Source organism: Nycticebus coucang, chromosome 21 (genome assembly GCF_027406575.1).
Source record: "Nycticebus coucang isolate mNycCou1 chromosome 21, mNycCou1.pri, whole genome shotgun sequence".
Taxonomy (NCBI): Eukaryota; Metazoa; Chordata; class Mammalia; order Primates; family Lorisidae; genus Nycticebus; species Nycticebus coucang.
In genome coordinates this window covers 40,511,676-40,529,598 of record NC_069800.1, presented here as the reverse complement: position 1 = coordinate 40,529,598, position 17,923 = coordinate 40,511,676, and the positions used below count along the sequence as shown (strand labels likewise).

At 56.1% G+C, this 17,923-nt stretch overlaps 3 protein-coding genes across 3 annotated transcripts in view; 1 reads left to right on the top strand and 2 right to left on the bottom strand.

Moving 5' to 3' along the window:
• Window positions 1–17,923, top strand: part of NECAB3 (N-terminal EF-hand calcium binding protein 3) — an 18,473-nt gene extending 550 nt beyond the window's left edge. Inside the window, exons 2-14 of the mRNA XM_053574611.1 lie at window positions 585–1,168; window positions 3,291–3,315; window positions 4,830–4,938; window positions 5,901–5,926; window positions 6,112–6,209; window positions 14,809–14,945; window positions 15,215–15,333; window positions 15,482–15,561; window positions 15,667–15,720; window positions 16,172–16,284; window positions 16,412–16,489; window positions 16,948–17,039; window positions 17,127–17,923. Of these exons, the coding sequence (XP_053430586.1) occupies window positions 887–1,168; window positions 3,291–3,315; window positions 4,830–4,938; window positions 5,901–5,926; window positions 6,112–6,209; window positions 14,809–14,945; window positions 15,215–15,333; window positions 15,482–15,561; window positions 15,667–15,720; window positions 16,172–16,284; window positions 16,412–16,489; window positions 16,948–17,039; window positions 17,127–17,155 (1,242 nt within the window). The 5' untranslated portion in view covers window positions 585–886 and the 3' untranslated portion in view covers window positions 17,156–17,923. The remainder of the gene's footprint in view (window positions 1–584; window positions 1,169–3,290; window positions 3,316–4,829; window positions 4,939–5,900; window positions 5,927–6,111; window positions 6,210–14,808; window positions 14,946–15,214; window positions 15,334–15,481; window positions 15,562–15,666; window positions 15,721–16,171; window positions 16,285–16,411; window positions 16,490–16,947; window positions 17,040–17,126) is intronic.
• ACTL10 (actin like 10) lies at window positions 7,508–9,255 on the bottom strand. Its single transcript, XM_053574823.1, has 2 exons — window positions 9,136–9,255; window positions 7,508–8,779 (listed from the first exon to the last, which is right to left on the bottom strand). The coding sequence occupies exons 1-2, from the start codon at window positions 9,253–9,255 to the stop codon at window positions 7,508–7,510; spliced, it is 1,392 nt and encodes a 463-aa protein (XP_053430798.1).
• On the bottom strand, window positions 11,840–13,126 carry C21H20orf144 (chromosome 21 C20orf144 homolog). The gene is made up of 2 exons (XM_053574822.1): window positions 12,964–13,126; window positions 11,840–12,214 (listed from the first exon to the last, which is right to left on the bottom strand). Exons 1-2 carry the CDS (start codon window positions 13,087–13,089, stop codon window positions 11,840–11,842), a joined length of 501 nt encoding a protein of 166 aa, XP_053430797.1. The 5' UTR covers window positions 13,090–13,126.

Sequence of the window (17,923 nt, the reverse complement as noted above, 5' to 3'; positions counted from 1 at the left end):
TTGTGGTGGGCGCCTGTAGTCCCAGATATGCTGGAGGCTGAGAGAGGATCTCTTGAGCGTAAGAGCTTGAGGTTGCTATGAACTGGGACGCCATGTCACTCAACTCCAGAGCAGCCGAGTGAGACTCAAAAAAAAAAAAGGAATATGGAACGTTATTATCAGTGCAAAATAATGAGTAAACTTTTCCCTAGCCCCAGAGACCACTTGATCAGTTTGTGGTGCTCTTCCAGATGTTTCTGGGCAATAGTAAACATGGAACAGATACAATGGACTGGTTCTGTGTCAGGTGCTTTCCAGTACTGGGGACATGTATGTTCCTTCCACTCGAGGAGCTCTCAGGGTCTGATGGAGATTTGTACAAATGAAAAAATCAGGAGGGGCTTCCAGGAAGAGGCGATGCTTGAGTTGAGAGCTGAAAACAATATGGACAAAGGTCCTGGAGCAGGAGGGAAGAGGGCAGAGAGGATAGAGAGAAACTAGTGCCCCATGACCTGAGATCTGGGGGAGAGAAGGGTGAGTAGGAGTTAAACACTTTGCATTTCATTTACTGAGCCCCAACTGTTTTAATCTCTTTAATTTTGCAGACTGAGGCTACAGATTCCCAGTGAGGTAAAGTCCCTTGTGTCCCTCTCAGTGCCTCTGCTGTTTGCTTGTAGTACCTTACAGTGGTCTGGAGCCTGCCCTTTTGGTGGGCGTGCGCAGCTGTTCTGGCTGTGCAGTACTCGTAAGCAGACTGGTATTACTCAGCCTGTCCCAGGTGGAAAGGACCCCTTGGGGTGGCCCTCTGCAGTGGCCACCCCCAACCCACGAGGCTCCAGTGGCGGAAGCGTAGAGTTAAGCCGTGCTAGAATTTTACGTTGTGCAGCCTGGACTCTGCATTTTACAGATGGGAAAGCGAGGCCCAGAGAGGGCTTATCCGGCCAAGGTCTCGGTGGGTGGGGGGGCGGGGCCGCGGGGGCGGGGCTCGCGCAGCGGCGCCAATGGGCGGGCGTCCCCCAGCCCCGAGTCCGCGGCCGGAGCCGCAGCTGAGCCCAGCAGAGCCGGTGGCGCCATGGCGTGCGCGGGGCTGCTCGCAGTGTGCCTGCTCGGGCCGCCTGCGCCCCGGCCCCCGCGGCACCCTGAGCCCACGCCCGACGCCGGGCCCGCTGGACACGCACTCTTCCAGGACGTGAGTGGGGCCTCCCCAGGTCTCCGTCGCATCTTTCCCTGTGTCTCACTGGCCCTGTCTCTGCGTCTCTGTTTGTCTCTGTCTGTGGCAGTGTCTCTCCCGCCAGGTCTGTTGTACCGGGTCTGTGTACTTATCACTGCGGGCTCTGTTTTGGTCGCCCTTTTCTTACCCTGTCTGCCATTGTGTCTCTTGTTCTGTCTCTCTGAGTCTCCCCTTGTCTGTGCTCCCACTGCGCCTGCTGCATCCTGCCCCCAAACCCACCCCATCTATGTTTCTGGTGAGGGTGGGTGGTGTCAACAATCACAACAGCAGTCACTGTGCCCACTCTGGCGGCTGGGCTGCCTGGGCCCGGGAGCCTGAAAGCTAAGGAGCCCCTCCTGACCCACCAACCCAAGGGCAGTGGAGTCCCACAGTTGGTAAAGGCTGCCCACAGTCATCGTCTGTGGTCTGGCCCCACCTCCCATGGAGCAGCGGTGGCCCTGCAGCCTCTTCTCCACCCTGTGCTGGCCCTCTCATGCCCCTACTCCTGAGGTCCCTACCAGAGAGAAAGGTTGTATTCCTGCCCCCTCTCCACTGACCCCAGTGACTCAGCACCTTGAACGCAGCCCGCCGGGCTGGAAGGGACCTGATCCTCCCATTTCCCAGTTAGAAAAACTAAGGTCTAGGGCGGCGCCTGTGGTTCAGTGAGTAGGGCGCCGGCCCCATATGCCGAGGGTGGCGGGTTCAAACCCAGCCCCCGCCAAACTGCAACAAAAAATAGCCGGGCCTTGTGGCAGGCGCCTGTAGTCCCAGCTGCTCGGGAGACTGAGGCAAGAGAATCCCGTAAGCCCAAGAGTTAGAGGTTGCTGTGAGCCGTGTGACGCCACGGCACTCTACCCGAGGGCGGTACAGTGAGACTCTGTCTCTACAAAAAAAATTAAAAAAGGGCGGCGCCTGTGGCTCAAGGGGTAGGGCGCCGGTCCCATATGCCGGAGGTGGTGGGTTCAAACCCAGCCCTGGCCAAAAACCAAAAAAAGAAATAAATAAAAAAAAATAATAAAAAATAAAGAAAAACTAAGGTCTAAGGGGACGTGTCCTGGGTGGAGGCAGGGACATGACAGGGTGTGGCCCCAGGTGTCCTTATTCCCAGCTTAGCACCCCTACCCCCAACCCCACCCCAGTATCTCCATCTACCCTACCCAGGCCACACTGAGCTGCTGTGTGACCCTAAGCCAGTGACAGACCTCTGGTGAAGTTAGGGGTTGGAGTCATTCTTGAGCCTCTGTGACCCTGAGAAAACACCTGGTGAGAGTTGGCATTCAGGACCTGGAGTCTGTGGGGGATTCTCTGTCCAGGGCTTTAGCCTACCCCTCCTTGCCAGGCCTATTTACTGGTCTTCCACTTGCTGGCCTGTTTTGAGTGATCTAGGAGTGCTGGTCTATCAGATTCTGCTCCTCTCTGCCTCTGTTGCCCTTTACCTCTGTTTCTCCATAAATAAAGTCTGCTGACCCTGCCTTCTGCCACCCTTGCACACATACGTGTATATACATGCCTGCCCGAGGCCCTCACAGAATCAGCCTCATAGGAAGCCCCAGCCCTGAAAGGGTTAAGCCCAAGCTGCTCTCCCATGAGCTAGTGGGAAAACTGAGGCACCTGCAAAGAAAGGTCTAGCCACTACCTGTGTGTGTCATGTTGGTTTCCGAAAAGCACAGGATGAAATAGTTCAGAGAATAGTCTGGAGAGACCATGACCACATCGCACAGTTGCAGATTCAGGTCTGGAATGGCTGCCCAGGATCCTTGGGCCACAACTTGGCCCATCTCCCCAACCTTCCTCAAGCTGGGATTCTGCCAAGGGCTGATGCATCAAACAGAACTTGGGCTAGACCTCTGGGTGTGAGAGGGAGGGATGTAGGGAGCTGGCTTGAAGCACTCCCCTCCCTGCAGGCCAGGCCCTGCAGGAGACTTAAGCAAGGATGGCACCTGCTGTGTACTCATCCTGTGCCTCCTTCTGGGCTAAGCTGGGCAGTAGGAAAGGCTAGGCAGGGGATAGGCAGGTCAGCTGGGCCCTGCTGAGTTGGGAGGTGGGTCTCTTGCCTCCCAGACCCCACTCACAGCTCCCTCTCCCCCACTTTGTCCTCTAGGTTTTCCGAAGAGCAGACAAGAATGGTGAGTGTGGCTTCTCCTGGGTCCCATGGTGGGGGGTAGGGTAGGGGAAATCCAGGCTCCCTACATGTGAGGGACTTGGAAGGGTGAGGTAATGGAGACAAGGCCCTTTGGGATATTTTGCTTAGATTTTCAGAGGGCCTAGTAACTTTCATATGGCCAACCATCTGGACCTAGGGTGGGCTTGGAGGACACAATTAAACCCACCCTAGGGGCAAGGTTAAAGCTGGGTCCAGTGTCCAGGGAGTCAGCTTATCCTGCCCTAGGTCCTGGGCAATCTCAGACCCTGGTGGGGAAAAACCTTAAGAAGCTAAAGCAGAGCCCTAGAGGGTCCAGCAGGCAATAGGTTGCTGCCCCTATGTGACTTGGAGCAGCCCACTGTGCTCTGATGGCCAGTGGAGGGTCTTCGCTGAGGCAGCCAGTTAGCACTCCTTGCATCTGGGTCCTTAAAGCCTGTGTGTCTCACCCTCCTTGAGACGGGGTCATATCCCCACTCCCTGTCCCTTCTTGAGTCTCTTCAAACTGGTAGAGATGTTTGTCACAACCCATTGGTCAGGACACATGTCCTCACTTGGATCAGGGTCTTCTGTTGGGGAAGGCTCTGATTCTCTACCGTCTCGGCTCTTCCCACCCATCTGCTCAGAGACCTTGCACATCATTCAGACCAAATCTCTAATGTCGGGCGGTGCCTGTGGCTCAGTGGGTAGGGCGCCAGCCCCATATACCGCGGGTAGCAGGTTTGAACCTGGCCCCGGCCAAACTGCAAGAACAACAACAACAAAATATAGCTGGGCATTGTGGCGGGTACCTGTAGTCCCAGCTACTCGGAAGGCTGAGGCAAGAGGATTGCCTAAGCCCAAGAGTTGGAGGTTGCTGTCAACTGTGACACCACGGCACTCTACCGAGGTGACAAAATGAGACTCAGTCTCAAAAACAAAAACAAATCTCTAATGTCTTCGATTATCCCACTCTAATGCTCTCAGCTTCTGCCCACATTCCCCCTGTGATGAGGAGCTCATTCTCTCCTGAGCCAGCCTGCAGCTTCTTACAGAGCCTCTAACTCTTAGGAAGATTTCATCTGCCTCCCTGTGGCTTCTCTGTGAAGGTCCCCAGCACAGAGGTTCCCTCCACCCTGGAGCAAGGCTGGTTAGCATCTGGGGCAGAGACTCAGCTCCCAAGTCCTCCCAAGTGACATTGTTGAGGCCCTGCCATGCTCTGATGAGGCCCAGCCTGTTGATAGTTTCTTCACATGCCATATAAATAATTGAGTCCCTACCCAAAGCCATATGTGTACTGCCCAGTCCCCCAGTTGCCTTCAGTGGATACCTTTGAGGACCCCAGTCCTTTCATCTCTGTAAGTCAGCCTCCCTTCCCCCCGAGCTCAGACTCCCATCCCATCTTGCTGGGTGGTTGTGAGATGGGAGGTTGTGAGATGGGATGAGGCCTTTGGGTCTCGTGGCAGGGGTGCAGTCAGAAGTCAGGGATACCTACTTTGCTTCCTGTCCCCTCCACCCCAGATGATGGTAAACTCTCATTTGAGGAATTCCAAAATTACTTTGCTGATGGGGTTCTCAGCCCAGGGGAGCTGCAGGAACTGTTCAGCGGCATTGACGGGCATTTCACTGAGTGAGTACAGGAGAGGGGAGGGTTGGGCCATGGGTGGATGCAAAGCTAGGTTGTTCCCACCCTAATATGTCCTCTGCTGCCTGTTCTTTTTGGAGGACTCGGTGGGGGAGGGAGGAGGCAGAGAGAAAGGTGCTAGGGCTTGGTGCCAACTTAACCAGCCCACCCACCCCATCCCCAGCTCCAGCTTTGCCCATTACACTGCTTCCAGCTGGGACTCCAAAAATAGCCAAGTCTGAGTCACCACCCATGGCTCAGCTCTTCATTCCTGCTTCCTTAAGGGACCTGAGGATGCCTAGGGACAGCTGGGCCCCGCCTGCTTCCACTCAGTAATGCAGGTGCACAAACACACACACACTTCCTGAGTTGTGTTCCCACATATACACATCTTGGCAAGAGTGTACACACTCCTTTCTCTGCTTCCTCACATGGGTGCACACACGCACAGCTGTTCCTTCCTCTCACTTCCCTTTTCTCTTTAGGATAAATCTCAGATGGTGGGGGACCCACAGTGAGGCAGTGAGGCTCCCAAGACATGGGCTGGAGTCTTTCTAGTGTTCTCCTTCCCCCACTGACCAGACTCCCCAGATTCCTTGTCATTAAAGACCTGCTTTAGGCCCTTGTCTAGGAAGTCCCCCTGACCTATGGAGTGAATACCCCGTGCTGTTCCTGGACCTTGTCCTGTCCCAGTGCAGACCACTTCTTTGGCCTACATCCACATCTGTCTCCCCTGAGAAGCCAAGAGTGGGTCAGAGTCTTTGCCCTCAGAGTGTTTGATAGGGACAGTAGTACCCTTTCTCCTCCCCTGCAAGGGCTTAGCCCATGCAACAGCTTAATCTAGGGTGGAGCAGAATTCACCTCCTTGTCAGGCTGAGTTGGGAGTCAGTTAGTGGGGGGCGTTGGCTTCCCATTTTACCAAGCCCAAGTCTTAAGGTTCTGAAGGGCAACTTTTCTTTTCCCTGCAGCAATTTAGAAACAGAAAAACTGTGTGGTGAGTAGGCTCATGGGAGCTCTTATCTCCCGGGCCCCTGGATGGGTGGGTGTGGTGAGGGGATAGTTACCTGATGGACAGGGTGGATTGGACTTGGAATATGAGGCCTGCTTGATTGCTGCATACCAAGTTGGGTAGATGGGTGGGGGAGCCCAGGAACCCTTGAGTACCTCCTTTGCCCACAGACTACTTCTCAGAACACCTGGGTGTCTACCAGCCCGTGCTCGCTGCGTTGGAGTCACTGAATTGTGCAGTGCTCACGGCCATGGACACCACCAAGCTGGTGAGTGGAGTTGACTGATGGTGGGGGACTCACAGTGAGGCAGGGGGTGTCTGCTGGCTACTGGCTTGGCTCAGGACAAAAAAAAAAAAAGTTTCCACCTCCTTTTGCCCCATAGCTCTCTAGCTCTCTCTTGCTCTATTTTTTTTTTTTGTCACCCTAGGTAGAATGCTGTGGCGTCATAACTCATAGCAACCGCAAACATTTTTTTTCTTTTTTGAGACAGAGTCTCACTTTGTTGCCTGGCTAGAGTGCTGTGGCATCAAAGCTCACAGCAACCTCAGATTCTTGGGCTCAAGAGATTCTCTTGCCTCAGCCTCCTGAGTAGCTCGGACTACAGGCATGCACCACCATTGCCTGGCTAGTTTTTTCCTATTTTAGTAGAGATGGAGTCGCACTCTTGCTCAGGCTGATCTCAAGCTCCTGAGCTCAAGCTAGGAGTGCCAGAGTGCTAGGATTACAGGTGAGTCACCTGCTCAGCCAGCTCCATAGCTCTGGAGCTTGGAGGGAGGGAGCAATGAGCAGGACCAGGATTGTGCCTGACAATCTTTTTTACAGAAAGAGAAATTGAGGCCCTCAGAGCCAACAATCTATCTGAGTGCACAGCTGAGGTGAAGGCTTGTCCTGGTTGCTTTCAAGGAAGCAATTTAGTAGCTTTTCAGAGCTGCCCTTTGGGACCTGGTATGGAGTGTGTGTCTGAATGGTACATGGTGAGGGAATGAGGGGGACTTTCATATCTGTGGTGTGGACACAAGTGGTGGCATTGCCGTCCTTGTTGCCATGGAAACAGGGCCCTGGGGTGGACTGGCATTATCTGAACTGGCAGTGGTTGGGGGATTCAAAACTGCAGGTCAAAAATGAGGCGCCTGTGGCTCAAGCGGCTGTGCCATCCACATACACCTGAGCTGGTGGGTTCAAATCCAGCTCAAGCCTGCCAAACAACAATGACGGCTGCAACCAAAAAATAGCCGGGCGTTGTGGTGGGCGTCTGTAGTCCCAGCTACTTGGGAGGCAGAGGCAGGAGAATCGCTTGAGCTCAGGAGTTGGTTGCTGTGAGTTGGGATGCCATGGCACTCTACCCTGGACGACAGCTTGAGGCTCTGTCTAAAAAAAAAAGAGGGTCTCAGCCACCCTTTCCTGACCTCAAAAGGGTAGGGAGTAGACCATCACTACACAATGACCAGGTCAGCTCCAAACATTTGAGACTCTTTATCTGGTACTCCATGCCTCTGATAGAGCTACACCTTGGCCAGGGCCTCTTGCAGCCCTCAGTGGTACCACCCTCTCCAGTCCAGCCTGACTCAGTCGAACACTTTATGCACCAACCTAGGGCCACATTCCTGGTACATACTCCTGGTCATCCAGCTGCGTTGGAAGGAGCGCAAGGAGGCCACCATGGAGCCGCCTGTCCACACAGCAATGCCACGCCTGGGTTTGGCCACCAGGCGGGGCCGCAGGGCAGTGTAGCCTTGCCTCCGGCACAGTGCCTCCAGCTCCATGGCCAAGCGCTCAGGGAAGCCAGGGAAAAGCGTGGAGCCTCCAGCCAGCACCACGGTGTTGGCCAGCCGTGTCCGCAGCGTTGTGGGCATCTTGTGCAGAGCCCGGAAGGCCAGCACGGGCAGTCCCGGCTCAGTTTGCCCTACCAGACCTGGCTGGAAGATGGGTTCGGGGCAGCGGAAACGTTCGCTGCTAAGGTGGATGGAACACCCATTACTCATTAAGAAGCTGGCTGGACGGTGGCGGGCAGGGTTACGGAGATCGCCCTCAAAGTCCAGTGACACATAGCAGCAGCGCTTCTTTAGCTGTGTGATGGCTTTGCGGGGCAAAGCCTGCTCCCGGAGGTCTGGGCACCCTGATGCCAGCAGCTCCCGCAGGTAGCGTGAAAGGGTGCTGCCTGCCACATCCAGCCGGAAGGTGGCCTCCTGCCACGAGTGACCCGCGTAGATGGGCGTGGCGTGGCACACGCCCGCGCCCGCCTCTACTGCCAAACCGGTGAACGTGCCGGTGGAGCACAGCGCCAACAACGCGGTGCTGGCTATGTGGCACGCGGGCACTGCCAGGGCCTCGAACAGCAGCTCGGCCACCTTCTCGCGGCCCGCGGGCGGTGCAGAAGGCGAGTCGCTCACCAGCACTGGCCACTGCTCTGGGGACACCCGCAGGCCGCCCACTAGCAGACGCTCCCACAGCCCTTCCAGCGCCTCCCAGTCCACCACCACGCCGTGCTTGATGGGGTGCGCCCGCGCCACGCCGCCTGCCAGCTCGCAGCCTGGCGCGCCGGGCAGCACCGGCCGGTCCCAGCTGGGCACCAGACTGGAGCTCTTCAGCACTACGCGCGGCTGGTCCTCGCCCGCGAAGCCCCCCTTGGCGAAGCCCGAGCCCTGGTCTACCACCACAGCGACGTGGTCCCTTGAGGGCCGCCAGCGCACCCGGCGGCTCCCGGACGCCGACTCCACCTTCCGGGTTCCGCCCTGCCCTTCAGCGAGGGTCCCGCCCCCAACGCGCCGCTGATGCTTGTCTGGGAGACCTGCAGCAGTCGGAGGCAGGGTCTTGGCTCTTGCCTCTGCTTCCTGGACCTATGCCTCTTTTTCTGGGTCAGACAACTATCCTTTTCAGTTCTTGACTCCGTCCTCTGGTCGTAAAGCCCCACCTCTTCTGTCCACGGCGGCGGTCTCCTTTTCAGCTCCTAGCTCCGTCCCTGGCCTGAGACCCCGCCTCTGGTTCAAGTGTCAATCTGGGTTCTCGCTGGGCCCCGCTTCTCTCAGGACTCGCTCCTGCAGTGCAGCTTCGTCCCTTCAACTGAGGTGGGTACCAAGAGAGCAGAGCCAGATCCTTTCAGATACTGAAAGACCATCAGGACATATATCCCACTTGGACACCCAGGAACCCAGCCCAGTCCTTGAGCTCCAGGTAGCCTCCTCGTATCTCTCACCTGAGCCTTGGGGAAGAAGTTCCTGGTTGTGGAGGTGGATGGGGCCTGTCGGAGAAGGAAGAAAAGAACTTGGATTGGACTCATTGTGACCTCAGTCCTCAGCATCTGCTGCACTTCCATAGCCCCCTCCCCCCCACAGTTTCACGATTCATGAAAACTCCTGAATCCATTCTCTCTTGTGGACAAGGTCAAAGGCAAAGACTTCAGCGATCGGGGGGTCTGGCCTCAGCTGTCCAGCACAGCCAGTTTAATTTCGTCCCTAAACCACTTTGGATTATCTGATGTATTCTGGCCACATGTGAGGCTCCTCCTCTCTCAACACTCAGATCTACAGCTCTCTCAGAACTTCTGTGCCCTCAGCCTGAGAGGCTCAGGCAGCCCATATTAGGGGTCCCACCGTCAGGGGCCCTGTCAAATGGACTCATACAGGCCTGAGTTTCTGACTCAGTTCTGAAGCCAGCTCCATTGTGCAATCTCAAACAAGTCCTAGATTTTCTTTGGGCTCAGTTTCTTCAAAAGGTAGTGATAATCCTCATGGAAAAGAGGCTACTTCTCTCCACAAAGCCTCATTATTCTCTTTAGGACCCCTATGGTTGCAAGTAGAAAGCTCACTCAGGTGAACTTAAGATCAAATAGAGATTTATTACAAGGATATTGTTTTATGGATATGATACCAAAGGCAATGGTGAAATCAGTTCTCAGGAGTAGGGTCTGACCGTAGGGCTGTGGGAGGTGCAGTCTGTGCATTGTGTTTTTGTTCTTCTGAAAACTGACTTAAGCCTATGCTTGTTAATGTAGAAAACATGGTCCATTTCAGCTCATGAATTACAGTCCCCCTAAAGCGGCTGATACTTGTTGGCTGGACCAACTTGGACCAATCACATGTGGCCAGGAGGCTGGCCCCATGGAAGAATATGGTTGCCCTGGTTATAACTGTGGAGGTGGTAGTCAGTTCTCTCTCTTTTTTTTTTTTTGGAGACAGAGTCTCACTATACTGCCCACGGTAGAGTGTGATGGCATCACAGCTCACAGCAGCCTCAAACTCTTAGGCTTATCAATTCTCTTGCCTCAGCCTCCCAAGTAGCTGGGACTATAGGTGCCCACCATAACACCCGGCTATTTCTGTTGTTGTTGCAGTTGTCATTGTTGTCCAGCTGGCCCTGGATGGGTTCAAATCCACCAGCCTTGGTGCATGTGGCTGGTGGCTTAACCACTGTGCTACGGGCACCGAGCTGGTAATCAGTTATTGGACAGGAGTCATGCAACCTCCAGCCTGATGCAATGTGGAAGGGATGTTGATCATGTTGACAGTGACAAAAGTGCATCTTTCAGGCTGGGTGTGGTGGCTCATGCTGAGGCTGAGGCTGGAGGGTGGCTTGAGCTCAGGAGTTTGAGACCAGCCTGAGCAAGAGTGACATACCATCTCTACTAAAGATAGAAAAATTTAGCCCAGCATATGCCTGTAGTTCTGGCAACGCAGGAGGCTGAGGCAAGAGGATCACTTGAGCTCAGGAGTTTGAGGTTGCTGTGAGCTACAATGATCTCACTGTACTCTACCCAGGGTGACAACAGAGCAAGATTCTGTTAAAAAATAAAAAGTGCATTTTCAGCAGAAGCTGGGCTGGTGGCTCTAGTGATCTGGCCTTCACCACTACTGTATCTAACTCTAGAAGGGGACACTCTGAGGTTGGTCACCAGTGTGTGGCAGTAAGGAAGGCTGCAGGTTTGGCAGGGCTAGGCTGGCATTAGGGTGTGGAACTAGATTTGGGACCCAGGAGAATGAGAAGTGTCTGGGTTATACTACCAGAAAGTGTGCTTGGCCTGACTTGAGTGATTTAGGGAGCAAGCTTCACACTGGAGACTACAGGTGGGAGTATGGCTTGGATTGGACTCATTGTGACCTTAGTCTTTAGAATCCTCCTCCCCCCATGAAAACACTCTGGACCCATCCTCTCTTCTGGACAGGCCCAAGGACAGTGATTTTGGCATTCAAGGGTCTGGCCTCAGCTGCCCAGCACAACCAGTGGTTTGGAAGAAGACTTTGGCTGCAGTGTGGGGAAGGGCATGGGACAGGGTAGTTGGAGAGACAATGGTTGAATTTGACAGAAGTTTCTTGGGGAAGACTGGGGAGTGGGGATTACCAAGCACAGTCGGGTAGGAGTGAGGGGCAGAGGCTCAGGGGATTCCATCCTCGCCTGAAATCTCAGGCTCACCCTAGCTGACTGTGGGATCCTGGCTGTTCTTCCCCAAGATGGTGCCTGTCTGCCCAGGCCGCTGCCTCTAAGAGGGATTTCTGAATGCTGGGGACCCTCGAGGGTGTGTGTTAGGCCTCTAGTGGAAGCAGAGCCCTCCTAGCATACCACCCTAGCATGGCCAAGCCTGGATTTGACCAAGCCTGCCTTCCTTGGCCCTGGCGGGATCTGCTCTGGATCTGGTGTGTGAGGGGCATCCCGCCACTGCAGCAGAGCGTCCTCTTCCCAGATCAGGGAAGGGGTTCTGGTTCCGACCCTTGGCACGAAGAAGGAGAAGGCAAAAGACAGCCCTGGCTACAGACCATGGCGGTGGCTCTGCCTTCCGTTCGCCCGGTTCATCCCTGTGTGGCTCTGGGCCCGACGCCTCAGACAGAGCCAGCAGGCGCCAGGTTGCTATTGCGCTCTTTATTGGGCCGAGTCCCGGGGTCGGGGGTGGGGGCTGGGCCGGGCGCTCAGGGCCGCGGGCGAGGGCAGCGGCGCCGCTTGCGCGGCTGCTCCTCGGCGGCGTCGGCCTCGCTGTCGCTCAGCAGGCGCGCGTACAGCCGCGGCCAGCCCTGCGCCGCCTTGTTCCCGCCGGCGCCCCCGGGCCCGCCGCCCGCCCGCCGCCCCTCCTCCTGCAGCCGCGCGTCTAGCAGCAGCAGCAGGACCAGGATCTTCTTCATCTCTCTCCCGCGCGCGCCCTCGCGCCGCTCCGCGCCGTCGCCCGCTCCTCGCAGCATGGGCGCCTCCGGAGAGACCGCCGGGGCGCCCGACGCGTCCTCACTCGGCCGCCCAGCTTCGGCCACCTCCTGCCGCTTGTCCAGGGGGAAAAGCAGCACGATCTTGGCCTGGAAGCGGGGCAAGGGCGTGAGGGGAAAGCGCGCGCCCGGGGAGCATAGTCCGAGATCCGGAGTCAACCTGCTCTCCTTTCTCCTGGGACCCTCAATCGTCCGGCTCTGGGACTCCCCATGCGCCGGGCTGGTAGGGAGCCCACTGATCTATTCAGGCCAGGGAGAAGCGCACCCTTCCCTGCTGGACTCCAGGGACCGTCTCCCTGTCGCCTGGGACCCCCCCTCTTCTCTGGAAATCCTCATCCCCTCACCCCCAGGCTGACTTTCTGAGACCCAACTCCATCCACATTTATGAGACTCCTGCCTACCCTACCAGCCTTCATGATAGGGGCTCTCGCCCACCCCAGGCAGGGCCAGGACCTCTGCCCATTTGAAGGGGGAGGAATGTATCACATTTTGAGCCTGGGGGCTGAAAAGAGGGTATAAGGGAGTTCCCATGTCCATAGCCCCTGCAGCACCAACTAGGGCTGATTCCCTATGCCAGCACCTCCACCCGTTTGTCCCTCACTTCCACCCCCTGGGCTCCCAGGTCTCATCTACCCACGGTTTCTGGAATCCCTGTTCTCCTTATGGGCTTCTAGGACCCCTATCCACACCCATCTAGGCTCCTGGGACCCTCATCTTTGGGTTAACCCCGGGGACTTCTGCCCACAAGGCCTAGACTCTCAGTACCTCCCCCCACCTGTCCAGGTTCCCCTGACCCTTGCTTGCCTCCTCACTCATCCCATTCCACCTCCTGTACTCACATTTGGCTTCTTCCGCTTGACGTGGCTGAAGAACTGTTTACGTCGGGCCTTGTCCATGTCAGGTGGCCGCTCCTTGCGGGCCTGCTTGGGTGCTTTGGTCCTTTTGTGGGAACTGTTGTTTCCCATGGCAGGGCTGGTCACCACTGGGGGCCGCAGCCCATGCTGTCCCTGCTTTGTCCTCTGGGCCCTGACCCGTCTCCGGGGGAGGCCACATTGTGACCTCATGGGGTGAGGTCAGCAGCTCCAGGGGCTGAGCTCCTCCTCCCAGAACTCACAGGTGACTCTGGGCTCCATTCCCTCTGTCTCTGACTTCTGACCTTGGTTTCTCAGCTGTAGAACTGGGCTAATGCTCAGCAGCAATGCGTGTTAGGTGCTTGGTGGTGAGCAGAGAGGAATTCCTGTGGCTTGGCTTTGAATTCTGGCCCTGCTACTAAACTAGCTGTGTGATCTTGGTCAAGATTATCAACCCCTCTTGGTCTCAGTTTTCTCATCTGCAAAATGCAGTCAATTAGGGTTCCTGTATTGTTACTAGGGTTACATGAAATTCTTGGAATAGTGCCTGGCACAGAATGGGTGGTGTTTTTGTCAGTCGGTTTTGTTTGCAAGCAACACAAACTGATTATCTTAAGAGCCCAAAAGGGAATCTTGTGGAAAGATTTCTTGGAGAGAGAAACCCTGGTCTATGTGAGAATGAAAGGACCCAGCCTCCCCTCTGTCCCTGTCTCCTAGCTCATAAGCCTGGCCCAGGATTTCCCATCTGATGGCTGAGCTGAGGTCAGGGGCTGGAGATGAAGCCCCTGAAGGATGGAGCCTCCAGAGCCCCCTTGGAGGACAGGCTGTCAGATCATGGCTCCCCAGGGCTCACGTCCTCCCATCCCAGGCTCTGTGCGTGTGTGTTTCTGGTAGGGGTGAGCTAATTGTCAGGACACCCGTGACTGAAGGGTATACAAGTGGGCAGGTTCCTTGTTAGTGTTATGTTTGATGGTAAAAATATGGCAGTTCTCCTGGTATTGAGAACTTATTTTCTAGGCCCTGAACTGAGTCCTATGTAGGAATTAACTCCTGGGGCCTCTCAGCAGCCCCATATGATAAGTATTATCATTCTTGCTCTATAGATGAAGAAACTGAGGGTCCAGGAGTTACAGGGAGCTGGGGAGTCTCTGGGAGTCTCAGGATGGACAGTACAGGGCCTAGTCCTTGGCTGACCCCTGCCTCGCTGCTCACCTCGGGTGAGACTGGTGATATAGGTCAGGGTCAATACTAGGGAGAGGGGTGTGAGGAGAGCAACATGGTTGTCTCCTACTAAAAAAGGGCTCAGTAAACATTTCTTGTGAGAAAGAATGAATGAATGCATATGTAGAATGTCAGTTTTGCCTCATGTCAGAGTTGGCCCTTAGAAGTCCTATGACCGGGTGGCGCCTGTGGCTCAAGGAGTAGGGCGCTGGTCCCATATGCTGGAGGTGGTGGGTTCAAACCCAGCCCTGGCCAAAAACCACAAAAAAAAAAAAAAAAAAAAGAAGTCCTATGACCATCCCCACCCAGCCTAGCAGTGCCTAGGACCTTACTGGCCATGGTGACGGCCCTGATGGGGAAGGGGCTGTGAGATCCATAAAAGCCAGGCATGCCAGCTGGTAGACACCTTCCAAGAAGGGAGGCCAGATCGACCTTGATCAATAGTCTCAGTGCCCTCTTGCTCATCCCAGGTTTGCATGCCACTGTCCTTGGCACTGCCACTGTTGCTCTGATGGGCAAGAGGTAGGGGACCAGGGAGGTGGCTCCCCATTCAAAAGTAAACGTGTAGGCTGGGAACACTGGCAATGCTGACTGCCCCCACTTGGTCCCCAGGAGTATGAGCAGGCCTCCAAAGTGGATCAGTTTGTGACACGCTTCCTGTTGCGGGAGACAGTGAGCCAGCTACAAGCCTTGCAGAGCTCACTGGAGGGGGCGTCAGATACCCTGGAGGCCCAGGCCTGTGGCTTGCGGTACGTGGGACCCTGGCATCCTGTGAGTACAATTATAAGTGCTCATTGTCCCCATATCCCACAGCTTCATCACATTCCATAGTGTCAACATCCAAGAGCCCACTTTCTTGGGCAGGGAGTCCGTAAGGGGATGAGACAAGGTGGCTGGTTTCAGACCTAGGCCTTAATATCCCAGGAGGCCTCTCTCGTCCCATTCAGGTCCTTTCCTGGGGCCCCAGTCCTTGGCCCTGTGCGTCTAAGGGTAATGGCTGACCCTCCACTTCCCTTAGGTCAGTTGAAGAGAGTGTGGAAGCACAAAGCAGGCCCCGTGGCAGCCGACGGGCAGGGCGCAGGGTCCCGAGGAGCATCAGTCGGTCACCCACCCAGTCTCCTGGCTCCTCTGATATAGGTGTGCCTGTGATAGGGTGGGAGGATCCAGGGTGGGTGCTACACCCCCATGCCCCCAGCGTCTGCTCCCCTACTGCCCCTCAGTTCATCCTAAGAAGCCTCCTACCCTGAAGGGCCCAAGCCTAACCCCCTGGGGCCCCCACCCCCAGGGCAGAGCTCAGATGCTGAGATGCAGTGGCGGCTCCAGGTCAACCGTCTCCAGGAGCTCATCGACCAGCTGGAGTGTAAGGTGAGTGGTCATGTGGCCATGGCCCAACAGGGGTGGACCTTCTTGGCATCTGCCCAGGCCAGACCCATGCTGAGGACCCTACCCACACTCTTGGGTCCCTCACAGGTCCCCCGGCTGGAACCCCTGCATGAAGAGGACCTTGCCAAGGGGCCTGACTCGGTGAGCCGAGGGGAGGACCAGGAAGCTGGATGTCAAGGGCTAGGGATGCTCATGAAGTGAGGGTTCATGGGGTCAGCTGCTCACCCATCCAGGGCCAGCTGCTCACCTGTCCTCTGCTGTACGTGTGGGCCCTTTCCCAGGCCTCTGCAGGAGGTGCTGGGTTCTGTGACCCTGTAGAAACCCCTGCCCCTCTTGGGGCCTCAGTTCCCCTGTCTGCATTACTGAAAGCCAGGGCTGGTCAGCATACTGGGGGCATCAGGCAGCTCTGTTGGAGAGGGGGAGGAGAATGGAGTCCGGGATGTCCAGGGACAGGTTGGCAGCAGGAACCCACTGCAGGGTGGGCTGGCTGCACCTGGCACATGTCAAGAGGCTGAGGTCCTCCTGGAGCCACAGCCTGCCCCTCACCTTGTGCCCTGCCTTGTCCCAGCTGACTGGCTACCTCTCTTGCCAGCACATCTTCGTGGCCCAGAGGCAGTTCCAGGTGGCAGAGGAAGCCCTTAGGGACTTCCACCGAGCCCTGTGCTGCTATATGGACTTCACAGGGGCCCAGAGCCATTGTCTGCAGTGAGTCCCCAGCCAGCTTAGGTGGGGAGGGGGTGAGCATGGAGGGGTGCTGGGCTGGGACTCCTGGTTGGGTGGGCACTGGTGGTGGCAGCCCTGGCCTGGCCTGGTTGTCTTTTTGGCCCCACAGTGTGTCTGCCCAGAAGATGCTGGATAATGCCTCCTTCACTCTGTATGAGTTCTGGCAGGATGAGGCCTCCTGGAGAAGGTAGGAGTGACGGCCTAATAGCCAACATTTATTATGAGCCCTGGGGTGAGTCGGGATTGAGTCTGAATCTTCTTCTCCAACTTACTGAGGGGCCGCAGGTGAGTTACCTAACCCACCTGAGCCCCATAGTCCTCTTGTCAAAAATGGACATGACAGTGGTTCCAACCTCCAGTGGGCTAAATGATGATATATAAAGAACTGAATACAGTGCCAGGTACACAGTAGGCATAGTAGTGAATGTACACCAATGTGCTGTATGTCACATTCTATGCCAAGCACCTTCATTCAATCCTCATAGTATAGTAGCAAAGTAGATACTTTGTCCCCATTACACAGAGGAGAAAACTGAGGCTCAGAGCCAGCCTGAGGAAGGCCTGGTATCTGCATCCAGGCAGCAGGACTGGGATGGGCATGGGAGACCCAAGGGCACATAGCTGCAGCCTTGGTCCCCTCTGCAGGCATCAGCAGTCATCCTGCAGCAAGGCCTTCCAGCGCACACTCATTGACTACCTGCAGGCTCCGGACACCCTCAGCACTGTGTTCTTCCCAGGTGTGCTGCAGCCCACTCTCTCCCCAGCCCTGGGACCAGGAGGGGCGGTAGCCCCGATGGCTTATGACTCCCAACTCCAACCCACAGCTTCCTGGTGGATTGTGAATAATAACTGAGCCTGACCGGCATAAGCCAAGGACCCTGGGCCCTGCCTGCCTCCTTTAGGAGCCTTCTGGACTGGTCAACTCAGCACCAAGACCAAGGACCCTGCTCCTCCTAGACCTGGGCCAGTCCTGCTGGTGGAGGGTCTGTCAGCCCAGGAATCAGGGACTGGGCTGCTCGCTTTCTATTTATTATCAGTGTATTTATTGTTTGTAGCTTTAGTTTTCATGGCACTTTACCTTCCACCTGGCTCAGGAGGCCTGGAGTCTGGTCCCCTCTGCCCCTGCTTGCTATGTGACCCAAGGCAGGTCCCTTCCCTCTCCAGGTGGGCCTCGGGCCATCTGGCTGCCTAGCTGGTGTTCTGCTTTCTTCCTGCTGTCTTGGGGCCAGGCTTCTGCTCATTCCCAGCCAGTGGCAGAACCAGGCCTGATGCTCAGGGACCCCCTCCTAAGTCCCTCAAACCATGAGCCCTAAGGCTGGGCCACATCATTCAGCCATGTAGGGGAAGGACCTGGGTGTCCCCATCACCTGGCTGAGCTGGCAGGCCCCTGACTCTTCTAGCACCCATGGGTGAACCAGAGACCTCTGGAGGATCCTGGATTGGTTTGCATGTAATTTGCATGTACACACCCCCACCCATTCTCAGGGCACTATGGGGAGCCCCAAGGTGACTTTACCAAATAGCAATAATTTGGTCCTCGGGTTGCCTGCTGCCCCCAGAGACCTCTGAGCCCCAGTCTGGTACCCTGGCACAGAGGCAATAAAGGCAGTTGTCACCTCTG

Coding starts and splice junctions, on each gene's coding strand:
- ACTL10 (XM_053574823.1), bottom strand. CDS start 9,255: ATGGAAGTGCAGCAGATGCTGAGGACTGAGGTCACAATGAGTCCAATC. Junction 8,780..9,135: donor ACTTCTTCCCCAAGGCTCAG/GTGAGAGATACG, acceptor AAAGAGGCATAG/GTCCAGGAAGCAGAGGCAAG.
- C21H20orf144 (XM_053574822.1), bottom strand. CDS start 13,089: ATGGGAAACAACAGTTCCCACAAAAGGACCAAAGCACCCAAGCAGGCC. Junction 12,215..12,963: donor TCAAGCGGAAGAAGCCAAAT/GTGAGTACAGGA, acceptor CCCCGCTTCCAG/GCCAAGATCGTGCTGCTTTT.